This window comes from Megalops cyprinoides, chromosome 3 (assembly GCF_013368585.1).
Source record: "Megalops cyprinoides isolate fMegCyp1 chromosome 3, fMegCyp1.pri, whole genome shotgun sequence".
Classification (NCBI taxonomy): domain Eukaryota; kingdom Metazoa; phylum Chordata; class Actinopteri; order Elopiformes; family Megalopidae; genus Megalops; species Megalops cyprinoides.
Window position 1 is genome coordinate 7,135,677 of NC_050585.1, and position 15,926 is coordinate 7,151,602.

At 41.3% G+C, this 15,926-nt stretch overlaps 1 protein-coding gene across 2 annotated transcripts in view; it reads right to left on the minus strand.

Annotated features, from left to right (window-relative positions):
• Window positions 1–12,355, minus strand: part of erg (ETS transcription factor ERG) — a 46,670-nt gene extending 34,315 nt beyond the window's left edge. For both annotated transcript variants that reach the window (XM_036523981.1, XM_036523979.1), the window contains exons 1-2: window positions 12,177–12,355; window positions 213–306 (exon numbers count right to left, since the gene is read on the minus strand). In XM_036523981.1, coding sequence (XP_036379874.1) covers window positions 213–251 — 39 coding nt within the window. In that variant the 5' untranslated portion in view covers window positions 252–306; window positions 12,177–12,355. The remainder of the gene's footprint in view (window positions 1–212; window positions 307–12,176) is intronic.
• Window positions 12,356–15,926: the final 3,571 nt, after the last annotated feature.

Consider the following 15,926-nt stretch of genomic DNA (forward strand, 5'->3'; position numbering starts at 1 on the left):
AACACTGAGTAGAAAGTCAGCTCTTCACTAATAACTGAAGAATGATAGAAAGCTAGGATGCACCATTGATTGCTTCGCAATCACTTCACGCAGACATCACAATATCACCATGACTGTAAACCTGTGACAGCTAAAAGCACTTTGTCTGCCGCTGATGGGGATGTCACATGGCTGCATGAAAAACTTTTCCCTCCTTGTCACTGTTTACTCACTTTGGTGGGGCCTGCAGGGTCTACTCCAGTCTGAATCATGTCCCCCGGTGGACATGAGAGATCTCGGCGACAGGGACACCCCTCTTGCGCCTTCCTGAGGGACAAACACAAGGGACAAATGAGGATCAAGCTCAGGGGAAGCACCATCTTTACAATCTGATCTCAAAAAACACACATATGTAAGTCCGTCTGGATGTTAACTACATGAATGTACAGGTTTTTCTTCCATGCCCAGTGAGGGGGTTCCCATTGCATTCTGGGTGCTGCGAACGGCTGGCAGGGAACACAAGAGACACGCCGGCCCTGTCCTTGGGTGTACCGTTTACCCTGGGAAATGGAGCTTGACAGTAGACGCCACTTAGCGAGCGGGGTTATTCCCTCCTCTGTAAATAAACAGCCTGCATGGTCACGCCTGATTGTCATTGCGAATGTCAGCAAGCGAATGTAATTCTGTAATGATATCTGCCACTGAGGTTAACCAGTCGGCCCCTGAGATAAGCACGTCTCTGATACTCCATGTCCCCGTAGTCCACATCTGGGACTCATCACAACACAGACAGCGGCCCCGTGGCAAATGGTAGCTGAATGTAATTACTTACACAAGCATGTTAATGATAGTCCCAGCACAGACACAGCCGAGGCGTTGTTTATTATTTATACTTCGTTAAGCAACAGGAGGCTCTGATTATCTGGGGTCAGTGCTCTATTACCTCCACCACAGAGCAAAGGAGAGGTGCAGTTAGAGACGTACTGAAGCTGAAAAGAAAAATAATAAAAAATAAAAAATGAAACCGTGGGCTGCGCTAACCGCCCTCAAATAATTACGCTCAAATTATTCTCGTCTAAAAACAGTGGAAACTGTCACCCCAAACTGCGCATTCTTTTTTGTTTGTGTGCAGAGGCACACTTTATTTCCAGTGGGAAGCCAGAATGCCGAGCCGTTAAAGGTAGGCGTTGCTCCGCACGGGCCAGGTGATGTCATGCGATGATGTCATGGACACTTGGCTAGCCGCACGGGCCTCCCACTCACTGTGGCCTCAACGGCCTGTGCTCCCTGCAGGGATCCAGAGCCTGCCACACAACACAGGGAGCACTGTTCTAGGGTGCAGCGCAACACAACACGGCACAGCACATCACATCACATCAAAAGGCAACAAAACAGCACACAACACAGCACGTCATAACACAACACAGCACGTCATAACACAACACAGCACATCACAACACAGCACATCACAACACAGCACGTCATAACACAGCACAGCACGTCACAACACAGCACAGCACGTCAAAACACAGCACATCACAACACAGCACATCACAACATAGCACGTCATAACACAACACAGCACGTCACAACACAGCACAGCACGTCACAACACAGCACATCACAACACAGCACATCACAACACAGCACGTCATAACACAGCACAGCACATCACAACACAGCACAGCACGTCACAACACAGCACATCACAACACAGCACAACACAGCACGTCATAACACAGCACAGCACGTCATAACACAACACAGCACATCACAACACAGCACATCACATCACATCACATCAAAAGGCAACAAAACAGCACACAACACAGCACGTCATAACACAGCACAGCACGTCATAACACAACACAGCACGTCACAACACAGCACAACACAACACAGCACATCACATCACATCACATCAAAAGGCAACAAAACAGCACACAACACAGCACGTCATAACACAGCACAGCACGTCATAACACAACACAGCACGTCACAACACAGCACATCACAACACAGCACGTCACAACACAGCACATCACATCACATCACATCAAAAGACAACAAAACAGCACACAACACAGCACGTCATAACACAGCACAGCACGTCATAACACAACACAGCACATCACAAAACAGCACAGCACGTCATAACACAACATAGCACATCATAACACAGCACAGCACATCATAACACAACACAGCACATCATAACACAGCACATCACAACACAGCACATCACAACACAGCACAGCACAGCACAACGCAAAACAACAGAACAGCACACAGCACAGCACAGTGGAGGTCAGCATGACGCAACACACAAAGCAGCACAATACAACACAACGCAATGCAGTGCCACACAACACACTGAGCAACGTGGTGGAGAAGAGAGAAAGCAAACTTCCAGTGCACACTGAGTAACATAGGGAAACACACCGAATGACACAGCACTATAACTGACATGCCACAGGGTACAGATGATACAAGGGAAAAGGGCACAGAGGATATCACTGGAGGATATAGGGAGCGCTGTTCTGGAAGACAATGAGCAAAATGCTACAACACAGTGACAAACAAACCACATCATGTTTAAAAATACAGAACTACATACCACGTAACTTATAAGAGTACACAGGATGTACCAATGTATGCCTGGCTCAGGTACTGCTGGGTAGATTCCTTTTTCTGCTTAGTCTACTTTGAACAACAATGTAGGTTAAATGACCACATCCACAACAATAACGCAGCATTGCTACCAAGACCTGTGAAAACTCTGCAGAGGGACATTCCTGAAGGGTTCCATGGTGTTACCCAACCCATCACGTAACATACACTCAGCTTCCTACATGGAAACACAGCTCCCAGCACCTGCTCGGCTCCAAAAATGACTATTCTGCCCACGACACTGGGGCCGGCCCTGTGTTATTTTTACTCAGTTCCTCTCCACGTTTCCTCCAGTCAATGTCCAAATGGTTCATTTTCCACATTGCTTGACTCATTCCGAGTGATGTCCCCTTACAAGTACATTAGGAACCCCTCCCTTCAGATCAACACCCCCCCACCACCACCAGCATGCCTCTCCCCCAAGACTGCCCCCCCTCACCTCGCTGGCCTCCCTCGCCTCACGTCTGTCTGCGCCATGAGGTACAAGGTGTGGAGTAACTGACAGGCTCCGTGAAGAACATACGTGGAGCAATGCACTGAAGTGGCGTGTAATTTCAGTCAAGGGGTTATAATTATCCCGTGTTTTCTTTACCAAAATAAAACTTTCCTAAGAAAAACAGGCCCTGGTCAAAAAAAAAAGTGGTGGGGTGACATCACAGGAGAATATTGTAGAGGAGAAGCGAAGGTTTCTAAAAACACTACAATCAGGTCCCTCTGAGAAGGGACAACGTGAGATTTGAGTTTAAAAAAAAACACGCACATGCACACAAACATGCAATAACACATCCTTTTGTACTCTGCCGGATGGGCGAGGCAGCAGGGAAGCAAGCGGTAAACACATTAATTGAAAAGGCAATAATTTTCCATTTTTTCCATATTTTCTTTGTTTTTCTGTCTTAATTTTAACAACCAAAAAACACCGCTTCCAGTTTAAACCATTCCTTAACTTCGATCCAACTGTGACCTCTCTCATGTAACTGGCTCTGAAACAATTCACTTAATTCAGGATAGTGATATCATAATCAGGATATTGGACCCACAGTTTTAAGCATTTTTTTAAGCAACTTTTTTTTTACATTCATACGAAATCAACATATGAGTTTTGTCACTTTTCCTACAGAGTCAAGACTACTTTAATCAAGTAAAATACATGACAGCTCAATATATACATTGTAGCACACACAGGCATAAAATACAATTTGCACATCTATTAACATGTATATGTCCTTCAAAATTAAGAATCTGGATTATTTAATTGTCCCATATCGGTCTGATCTCAAATGATCGTCTGTGCCAAATCATCTGTGCCAAATTAACATTTCTGTTCTCAAATGATGAAAGATCTACAGTTGGCACAACACAGTTGATTTTCCACATAACTGTAGGTTAGAGAGTCGATACAGTTTCTAGGAACACTTCGAGGGTGTAAACAGACGTGTCTTTGTAGGGCATGAAAATAATGTGCAAATAGTGTGCTTTCGGAGAGAAGGGGGCTCCTATCTCCGGGAGTAAAGCGGGTGGTCTTATCTGCCTGCTTTAATAGTCCTTAAAGAATTACAGCACTTAGCATATTTTCAGCAAATTAGGCACATATGGTTGTGGAAAATGTTGGCTGACACACACTGTGCATACAGTTACAGTATCAGCAATGTTAATGTGCAGTTCCCTATTCCCTCAGTGATACGGCATTCGCCTCAAGTTGCAGACTCAGACAGGGCTCACTTGAAAGATTACAATGAATATAATACACTTTCGGATACACAAAAAACAGCCTGTAGCCTGAGAAACGGATGAAAAAGATCCGAGTAGAAACCAGGGACATAACTCAATCCTCTGCAGTTATGCCTTAACTTAACAAATTGCAGAAAGTTTTACTTATTAGTTACTTAAACAGCATTCGTCTTTTATAGCAAGCTAAACAAAAGATTAATGTTTTCAATGCTTTCCAAGGGGAAAAATACAATGCTTTTTTGTACCTGTTATTCGTTAAGGCCAAACTGCAATGAAGCTGGACTGAAATCAACTCCAGCTCACGTTGTGTTGTCTAGCAGTCCTATGGATGACACAATCTGTGTGCTGAAGGCAGTACCATTTCAAATGCAACGTGACTGTAGACTATGTATTAGCAGAAAAGGAGTTTCAGAAGTTAAAGTGACTCTTCACATTTTATTAAGAGCTACAAAAGTTTTCCCTTCCACATGATTTTTCAGAACATTGTTTTCATGAGTTCATTGATGCCAATCACTTATTTAAAGTTGTTCATTTAAGTATCTTTATATGTCTATATATGATACTAACACTACAACTATGAACAATAATAAAAATATACATACATACATGTGTGAAATACCCATAAGGAGCCACGTGCTGATACTTCACTAGCAATAACAACATCTAAACCAAACTTTAATAAATGTAAATAACTCCAGGTCCTTCTGCGGCGCAGAGACAGAATGTCATCTGGCTTTTTTCAAGTAGATTGGAATCATAATGCATAACATTCAAAACCAGCTCATGCCTGTGGCATTCATGGCTTCAGTGGTTTATTCCACATATAGGTTAAAAACCAATGGGAATCCACTATGCTCACTCCCCAGAAGCCGCTTACTGCAGTCTGTGTGTTTCTTTATTCTCTTTTTCTCAGCCATGGGAAGGCGGCTGCGCTGCTAATCGAGGCCTCCTGAAAAAGTTGCTTCAGTAAATATGGCTGGCGTGCAGTCAGGCAGATCCGTCATGTGGAGCGGCAAACCTACACAGCAGCCGCCAGAGCCGAGAAGTAGGGCAAGCCCTGACAATCCTGGCTCAGAACCCACACCAAACTGAACTCAAACAATCGGTTTTGCTTGGTGGAAAAGAGCTTGTAAATCATATAATTGTATTTTAATGTTATATGAGACTAAAATGTATGGAAAATGTATGCATAATATAAGATGAGAAAGGAAGGGTAATTTGAATACTGAAAATAATTTGGAGGCGTTCAGAAATTGAATTGAGAGCATTAATTATAAAATGCAAATTTCTACTGTCTAGGTTTAGCTATGACAACCGTGTTCAACCCTAGATTAAAATAAGAGAACATACAAACTTCATGGAAAGCTGTAATCACAAGATTAGTGCTAGCAAGACTGCACATCCAATGTATAGTTCTAGCAGGAAAAGCCAAATTACTCACCATTTCCCTGTGTTTGGAATACATTATTAAGCTCATTAATTTTACATCTTACAAGGCTATTTTATTAAAGGAAGAATATGGGGAAGAACACAGCATAATTACTTAATCCGACAGAAATGTAATCACTGGTGTGGCTCTGATAAGAGCAAGGAGAACATGTAACGGATGCTTTTGTGCTTTTTTTCAAATACAAATGCTATCCACATGGAGAACTATACACACATAAATGCATTATACTCCTGTTCACACAGCATCTCGAAACTATCTGTATAAAGGATGATGCTATGAACGGAGTTATGGCAAATGAAAGTAAGTCCAAACTATGTTGTTTGGTCTCTCCCCAGTGACCACTGAACTGCCATTTTCAAAGAATCTGAAAGACAGAGCACCATCCTCTATCAGTGGAACTATAGCATACGCCACATGATCATCTTAGCCTGCTGAAAATTTGCCAAAACTAAATGTGTCCCAGTTCAAACATTTTCCTTGTATGTTCCATTTTGAAACAAACAGAATTTGGTTCTCTTGCGTTTGCAGAGGGATGGATTTTTGCCAATCTCATATTTTATTGCATTCCTATTAGTTCCTACCGATGAGAGGGCCCGAGTGAACACATTCGGCTTTCAGCGGCTGAGTTCAAGCCAGTCAAGAGAACCTGCACTGACATTCAGACTGGAAACCGAAGAGGGCCCATTAAATGATTCCATATGAGAGACCCCCGCAGAGCAGAGCAGTGATTACTTTCAGGTGGGATCCCATCCCTAAACTCCACAACTGCTCCACTCAAAATGAAATACATGACTCACTTCTGACTGGGTTTGGGTCTACACAGCAAATTTACATTCCTTTTTTTAATTTCATTTCATTGCTCTCATTCATTTTTTACTGGACACACTGGCGTTACTCTCGATGGCTTCTCAGCACTCTCAAAATGAAATTTCCATGAAACAGAAATTAACCCGCTTTCAAGTCTCAGTGTTAATTACACTACAAGCTGGAGTCTTGGTAGGCGCCTTGGTAGGCCAGTGCTGTCCATGTCAACATCTAAAACCATTAATTTTATCTTTATCCCTAGAGTCAGTTCATTTCACATTTCACATCTTTATCCTTAGTGTTGCATTTAGAGTGAAAGGTCCACACAGGTGGATACACATGGGGAACAGGTGAAGGAGTGCTGAATTCAAACCCAGGAAATGAGAGCCCTTGAAAGATAATAAAACTACAGGCTATGCTGGGGTGGGGGTGGGGGAGGGGGGGTTTAGTGCAGTGGACCGCCACGCCACCTTCACAGGTCTGGATGAGAATGTCTGTGAGGGACAGGCAGAAAGGTGAGTGATGCTTTTGACCACACATGGCCCCATCTCTACAGTGGCAGACATCTCTCAGCAGGCCAACCAACTGACCAACCGACTGACCATCAGCTCGTCCACCGCGGACCTGTTTCACACGCGATAAAACACCTTTAACAGGCGAGGAGCGGCCCGTAAAGCCGTCCTTTACTGCAGCGTGTCGCACGTCACGGCCGCAGTAAAGACTCGGCCCTTTCAGCGGCTCAGGCCCCTCTGCGAGTGTGGTAGCAATCAGCCGAGACGCTGCAGCGAGCAGGAAATCTAAAATTAGTTTTTACTACCTATAATGGAAGATTTACGGGATGGTTTAATTTGCAGTCTCGGGGCGAAGAAACTGCAGCAGGGAAGAACAAAAACAAGTCTCTGGCCCGGGCCTCGCCGGCCCCGGGACCTGCGAGGCCCGTCGGCACGGCCCTCGTGCCCCGGCCGGTCCCTCCCAGTGCACACACGGTTTGAATTAGGCAGGCAGGCCTCCGTCTCTCAGGCAGGCCAAACGCAGGGTTTACCACCTCATTCCTTCCCACTCGTTCCGCCGGCCCTCGCCTCTGTGGCCGTCTGCAGCGCCATTCCTCGGGTTTTATACGGTAGCTGTTAGCATTCTGATGTGTCAGAACACATTCCCCGCGACTGCTGTGACACTTTGCACTTCACAGCAGCTTGGAAGCACACAGCTACTGTTAATTTATCACTACAGGGAGCCCACAGAACAGTGTAGCAATATGCTTACAGCTGAATATTCTAACAGGCCTACATCATCTGGCAATGTCACGCAACAAGAGTGGCAGGAATCAGGTGTATAACTGAAGGTAACATTACTCATGCTACGGCAGCAATTCGGTAGTCTCCCTATGCCTGATAAGCACAATATGCTACAGTATACACACACAGATATGCACAAGAGGCTTGAGCCTTGTCAAGCTCTTTGGCTTATTTTGAGTCCTGCAGCCTGGAGAACCCAGTCAATCCATGTTAGATTTTTACCAACTCAGCTTCCCTCCTCTGAAGGGTAAAACTTCGATCTTAAAGGGCATCTAGTTTACACAATAGCGATCATTTATAATGTCCATTTTCTACCTTGAATTGAAGACAGATTAGGTGTATTTTCTAATAAGAGTCAGTAAGCATTTTAAAAATAAAAAGTAGTGAAAGTGTTTAGTCAGACATACGAAGACCATGCAAAGGTAGATCTATAATAGTAGGTTTCATCCAGCCAAACACTTTCCCTGTGTTTTATTTTCTCACAGAACCACCAGAGATACTTTACGGGGTCCTTTTTCACTTTCCTAGGTCTACCATGTCAACCACAACCCCCCCCATCTCGATAACCACACATTTCTCAGACAGACCTCAAGGATTTGGTGACCCTCCGTCTCCATCCTGCCTGCCTTAGATCCCCTGTGCAGCACTTGGGGGCGGTAGGTAACCAGAGCATAGAGACCCCGGAGCTGTTGATTGATAGATTTAGATTACCTCTGAAACGCCATGTGTAGAGACTGGGGGCCCCGAGGACCGGTGCGCTCATTAATACACCCACAGCCCATCTCAGCACTCCAGTCTCACCTACAGAATGAGTGCCTGCTCCATACGCTAAGCATTTCAGCATTCAGAGCCTGTAATCACTCTCACACATGTGATCGCATTAAAACGGCCTTGAGCAAGAAACCCCGGCGCATTCTGTGGTTCTCGAGGATTACTTTCAGAAGCGTTGTCTTGTAAAAAAAAAAAAGCAGGACAGAATTCAAAGTGAACTGGAAGTTTCCCATAGTGCTTTTAGGTTTTGACTGTTAAAAGGTCTGTCTGTGACATCAGGTCACCTTCTGAAATCATACCTTTTAATTTTAGCAACTATGACAAAACCGTATAAAAATTTCCGATACAATTTTATTACAAGGAAAAAAAAACAGTGCCCTGTGATTGCTGGTCTGGTTTTCCCTTGTAGGCTGAATCTCTTTGAACTTCATGACATAAAAAGCCAATCAACGCCACTTCCTATGGTGCCTTTTGAACAATAGACAGATGTGTTGGAGTGGCAACTTCAATGGCAGGAGAGAGCCTGACAGCCAAACTACATTAAAAATTCCTCAGAATAAGTCCTATAGATAGGAGTCCTCTAGATGGTATGATATGGAATAGACTGGTGCAAGCAGTGACAGACACAACAAAGGAATAAAAACTGAAGCAATATTTTCATTAAGAGTCACAGGGATCCATGCTGGATCAAATATTTCACTGGAATCCCAAGGTTCTGTTGAGCAGCAATCGAGCCAAATCCTAATTGGAAAGATGTGACACAGGAAGAAAAGAAGCACTGGCAACACTTGCCTAATGGAACACTCTTTTGAATGGAAATTTAAATTTTGATAAGGCTGAAGAGCAAAACAGATGTTGCAAATGTGATCTCAACCACATAATTTGTTACTGAGTTTTTTTTTTTTAAAAAAGCAGCAATTTATTTTAATAATTTCAAACGACCTATCTTTAATGCCAGAATGCTTCGATTGGCATGACTTAATTCACTAGAAGGGAAAAAAAAAACTCTTTAATGAAATTATTTTCCTGTTGTTTGCATATTTTCAGCAGGAAAGATGCCTCATTTTCTTAAAATTAACGAGAATGCTGATCAAGCACCATTTAATGTAGGATTAAATTCAATGTTGAGAACCCTGTTGAAACTACAGAGTTACACTCACTTGAAGGCCCGCCAGCCTTGTGACACATAGTTTAAGGGTTCTGCCCTGAAATTCTGCTGCATGTTTGTGCTGTATAGAGCAAGAAGACCAAAACTGTCAACTGAACTGTAAACTTTTTTTTAAAGAGTTTAAGTGTATTCCACCATCTTGGATTATTTCGTTCACTTCAGTTTTCTATGTCTGATGCACTGTGATGCATATATGATGCAGAGTACTTTAACTGTGATATACCAGGCAATAAATGATTGTTTCATGATTGTTCAGTAATAAGGGCAGAGCAATTCAAGTATCATAATACATTCAGAATAATGAGATCATTTGTCTGAACAGTGAAAAAGAGAAGTTAAAATGATCTCACAACTGAATGAATTACATTGTCAGAACTAAACGTAACACATAACAACCAGTAATCTCACATTCACTTCCACTTATAGCCATAGTTCTGTAAACCACAAACCAAACTGCTCAAAGGATATCTAAGTCATTACAGAAACCCGTAAAATTCAGTTGTACCCCAGCCCCATTCTACCTGAAGAACCATAATGTGTGTGCATCAATAGATGCCATAGACTGCACACATCCTCCTGTTGAGCAAGATTCCCAAATGAAAATTGTTTTACTCAACAACAAAGCTGTTTATGTGCAAAGTTAACTCCAAACCTTTGTATGTATTCTTATTACATGTCCAGTTTTAAAAATATCAAAAATGGACAAAAACAATGCCTCCATATATTTGCTGGAATGAGAGTGCTACTTTATATTAAAGGTTTATTACAAAATATAACAGTATCTAAAGGGGACTCAATAAACAATTTGCGATTAAGATTGCCACAGATTTGCTAACTTTTACCTTGGAACCTGGATGTGTTACTGCTATTTATTTATTTATTTATTTGTTTGTTTTTGTTGAATCATAGTTACATTCTGTTACGTCTGTTTTCACCCTGGTCAAATTTAAACAAATGTAGGAAAAGTTACTAACTTGCATTGGTTACTGTGAAATGTAGCAGGTTGAAAGTTTAAACGGGAAATGTTATTTTGTGTTATTTTTACCACTCTGAGGAAAAAACCCAAAACATATGATTAATTCACTCTGCCATAAATCCACTTAACACGTTTGGCTGGATCTGATTGGTCAGAATGTTCATCTCTGACATTTTACATTACGTGCTGCCGAGGAACACCCAAAGGTACACCAATATAGAAGCAACATGGTGCCAGAGTGGGAGTGACTTACTTTCATTCAAAACACCATAAGGAAATTGAAAAATACATATAAATACAGAAACAAACTTTAACGAACAAAAAGCTTGTTTAAATCTCTCCAGCGTCTCGTCTTAACTGCAGACTCACCTATTGGTTTTTCAAATCTAGTAAAATTTCAAATGGCATCATTAAAACGATCAAAATGATTACGTACGTAATGAAGTGCTCGCAATTTCGGCACAAAACTTAAGTGCTCTCATAACAACATCCCCAACTGACCTTAAACAAACGGTATAAGATGCGTAAAGTGTAACATTATTATTATTATGATTATTATTATTATTGCTGTTGTTGTTGTTGATGATGATGATGGTGGTGGTGGTGGTCTACAATAACATATCAATAATGATTTATTTACTATATTGTAATCAAATGTAAGTATAATCATAGTTGCCATCGTTTCATTGTTTGGCTGCGAGTAAAGTACAAAGTGCAAAGTACATTACTTTTAAGATATTCACCTTACATTTCTTAAAAACGTTACATATTCTACATACCGTTATTCAAGTGGCACTAATAACTAGATCTAATATTAACTCATCTGTGGACGACGGCAAGATTGCGAAAAATATTAAACTTTTGTCTTTTCATTGCGTTTTTGTTGAGGGTTAGTATTTCAAGAATAAAAAAAAGTATTAATAATTCATAGAGCAAGAGAAGGTAAATATGTTGGACTGAGCACCATTACTGAATAAGCAACTGTCATGTAAATATCAAATGATATTGTATAAAGTTGTACATAAGTAAAATTGCTAAGACTACCTTCTCAACAGAATGCAAAGAGAAACAAACCCCCGCAAAAGGACGCGTGTCAATCAAAGGAGGCTGAACTACCGCTGTCAGTTTCTGCATTTATCTTACAGGAGCATCTTCTCATCTTCTCGGTGCCTATGGTCTAATCTCCTCTGCAGCATCATTAATCGGCACAAATCTCGCGCATGGTATTCAAAAATCACCATCTTTCAGCTGGTACTACACGTTTATTGGATCTGAATGAACCGCTACCTTTCTATGAACAAGAAACATTAAGAATATAACTCTTTTACTTACGTTTAGCAGTCAGAGAAGCGGGCGCTCACAAACTTTTGTTGCGACGTCTGGCACGGACGTGAAATATGCTGAACCCAGAGAGAGAAAACGGTTAAGAGTTTCTTGATTCTCTAAAGTATAAGCTTTGAGCCCAGCGTACATCTACTATGTAAGTTTAGTGTATCAAGCAAGTCCTACAAAACACGGGATTGTAACCGCACGAATGAGCGAGAGAAAGGGAGAGACACAGGAGAGAGAGAGAGAGAGAGAGAGAGAGAGAGCGCGTAAAAGAAAGTGGTACATTACAAGCTGGCAGCAACAGACGTTAAATAGAAAAATGCAGCTTGCTGTTGTGCAGTTTATGCAATTTCTGTACAGTGAGGCTGACTTGTTTTGTGTGCAAATATATATTCCAGGTATAAGCAACCTAAAACAGCAAACCCATCTAACCCTGTCTATTAAACGTATATAATGATAAATTACAATATGTTCACAGACAACTGTAGCAACTTTGATATATCTTAAGAATGGAATTACAGGGATATGTAATTGTTTTTTATTCTCACCAAAAGATGCATTTAATGTTGTTTGATATTTTCATTGTACAATAAACCCATTGTTTTGTGAGTTCAGAGTTTAGCGAAGGCATGGTAGACCTTTGACCATGTGACCAAGTACGATTCCATGTGGACATCTCACAGGTCTCCCAACAGGGCACAGACACTCCTTGGCTTTTTTCCAACCTGTGTTGCCCAAATGAGCTATTTGAGATTAATGTAATTGAACCAACCGAATAGTCCTGAACCAGGCTCAAGAAGTTAATTGTTTGAGGGCACTTCTAACAATTTGAGGTCAGGCCCCAGAGAGCAAGAGCCGTTGGGCCTCTCCTAAGGACACAGGAAAGCATGTCTGTCAGAACAGAAAGAAAAAAAAAGTCATGTCAAAATAAACATTTCTAAATACCATTGCATTGACATGTTCTACATAATTTCAGCATCTGATACTCAAAATGTCATTAATCCCAGTTGTGGTTCATACTGTTTTCAGCAATGTGTTTGACATTTAAACTTCATAAAATTGGTTCATTAAAGACAACAACAGGGCTTGAGAAATGTTTGCATTGTTAAAATGTTTTTCAAATTATAGATTTTTTTCTTTTTAAATAATGACATTTTGAGGCAAAGATTGGTTGGTTGATTACTGATAAAATGTTAAATGACATTTTCTAGAGTAATGCTGGTGAATGTCAAAAGAAACTTCAATTATTTTTGGTTTATTTCATTTCATACTCTCTCTGGATGTGATGGACATATAAAGGAGATTAACGTTTTTGAAAGCAAAGTTAAAACAATGTGTCCGTTTAAAAGTGTTCAGCTATGCAGCATTATTTAATAGCCGTAGTTGTATTTGAGTAATAGTGTTTGTGTGCGTTTTTGCAAAAACAATGCCTGGTGCAATGAACGACTTGGCTTTTAGTGACAATTTTTGGACAGGGTGTAACACATAGAGGTTTGCCTGTGACAGAGGGGTGTTTTCAATGAAAGCGGAGTTATTTTAGCTCCAGACATGTTTACATTTCTGTGGTCTGGTCTCTAACTTTCCCTCTCTCCCTCTTTTTTTTTTCCTTTTCTCATTTCAGAATGCTGCACCACGAGCGAAGGCCCAATCCCCTCGCCTCCCAGACATTCCTCAAGTCTGCCAAAAAAACCAGAGGAGGGGGAAAAAAGAAATAATAAAAAGCAACACACACAGAGACCCCCAAGTCTGGGTCAGGATGGAGGCTGTGGGTGTAGGGGTCCCCCCTGTACCCCACCCCCTCCAAGTCTCTGTGGAAGACTTTCATAGCTCTGCCTCCAGAAAGAGAGAGAGAGAAGGTAAATATCATGTTGGACTAAACACCATTACTGACTCGCTTATGGTGTGGTACTGACCGTGTGGACTTATTAATCATTCATTCCTGTTAACTCTTAAAAATACTGGAAAGGGAGACTGCCAGCAACAGGTTTCTGTAATCCAGTGTTCTGGACGCAACACCGTTCTGTGCTGTAAAATGTTCAAGACTCTTCACTGTTCTATAGTTCCTTGTGTTCTAGACTCCACAGGGTTCTGTAGTCTATAGAGTTCTATATCTCATGGTATTCGATACTGTGCAGAGTTGTCAGATCCAGTGTTCATTATTAATTCAAGGAATGGTTCACCATTCCTGAATTATGCCATCTATGAAACTGCAATTTAGGAATGTTTTAGATTTGCAACATGTTCAAGAGGGTGCATTTGTAGACACTTTTTAATTCTAGAAAAATAACATGCCCTCTCCGCTTTTTCTCCCCTTTTCATAACACAAACATGCAATTGTGGATTGTGTATTATGCTCTAATTAAAAAGAGATTTTTATAATTAAAAGGTCAGCTGATGGATGTTTATGTAGAGCTAAATTAACAGAACAGAGGTGTTTGTTTGTCCCAGTGACAGGGTGAACCACATTTCTCCAAGTCAAAGAGAAGCCAGTTAACTGTGCTACCTAACCTGAGACTGCTTATAAGCGCTTGCACACTGACCCAACATCCCCCACAGGCCAAGATTGGCTGATTTTATATTGTTTGGAAATAGAACATTACCATTTTCTTGAAGACAAAATCCACCTAACCAAAGAAAGCCTCAAATAAAAGCAACAGAGATACTACAATATAACAGGGGCAAGAGAAACAGCTCATGATCTGTGAGGAGTCCATGATGTTCCTGGTAAAAAAGGGAGCTGCCACATTTTTGTCTGCAATTCCTTATTCTGCAAGCAACTTTCAGTCTGGGTAGTCATCTGTCAGACTCTTTAAAATGCACTGCTTGTTCATGCATGATCACCAGTTCAGAGCAGGCACTATGTGACCCATTGGCCTGTATGGTATTTGGATGGGCCTGCACAGGACACAGATATAGATGATTAGAGTAGCTCGTCCATATGATGTAAACCTTAGTGAAACTGCCGCAGGAAAGCTGCCTTTAAGTCAACAGTTGTTCAGCAGTTGCAACTAGCAGTTTTTCTTCTTTGTAATTTAGGTGATGTGTAAAACCTTTATATGAGAGAATATTTGAAATTCAGGAACAACATGTGCTGCCATAACAATTGCAGGAAGCTGATGGAATTAGAGAATATTGAATGCTTTGACTGCTTGCCTCTAAGGAGAACAGAGTATACCTGCACAGCCCCTCACCCATTTTATAAAAAATCGCAAAATTATCCAGCTAGAGAAAAGTGGGAGATCATTTATGACCACTCCTTTTATTTTGCAGACAGTAAGTCCACAGAAGAGATCCCCTACCCTAATCTGAGCACTGGGCACTACCCCAAAACACAGGCTTATAAAGAACCCAGATATTTCTGGAGAACACTCCCCTTACACAAGGCATCATATTTATCATGGTTATTGTTATAATTGAATATATGTCATTATCTAGCCAATCCATTAATTTCGCTGGATGGAGAGATATAGCTTCTTGACCATCTAGACTTGATCCTCAGAAACTGGGAAACAAAGTTATCAATCTCTTCATCTCAAAGCCCTTTTTAAAGTTTGTGTTTTGGAGTTCAGTCAAACTCCAAATCTTTATACGTAAAGGTCTTTACAGACATGGCTGATGGCTCAAATGAAAGCTAACACTCTCCACTACAAGACTACACCATTACAATTAATCCAAGAATTGGACTAACTGTTCTGTCAAAAGCTTTTTATAAAACGCAGAATGCTGTGAAAGATTAAAGGTGAGGAAGCTCCT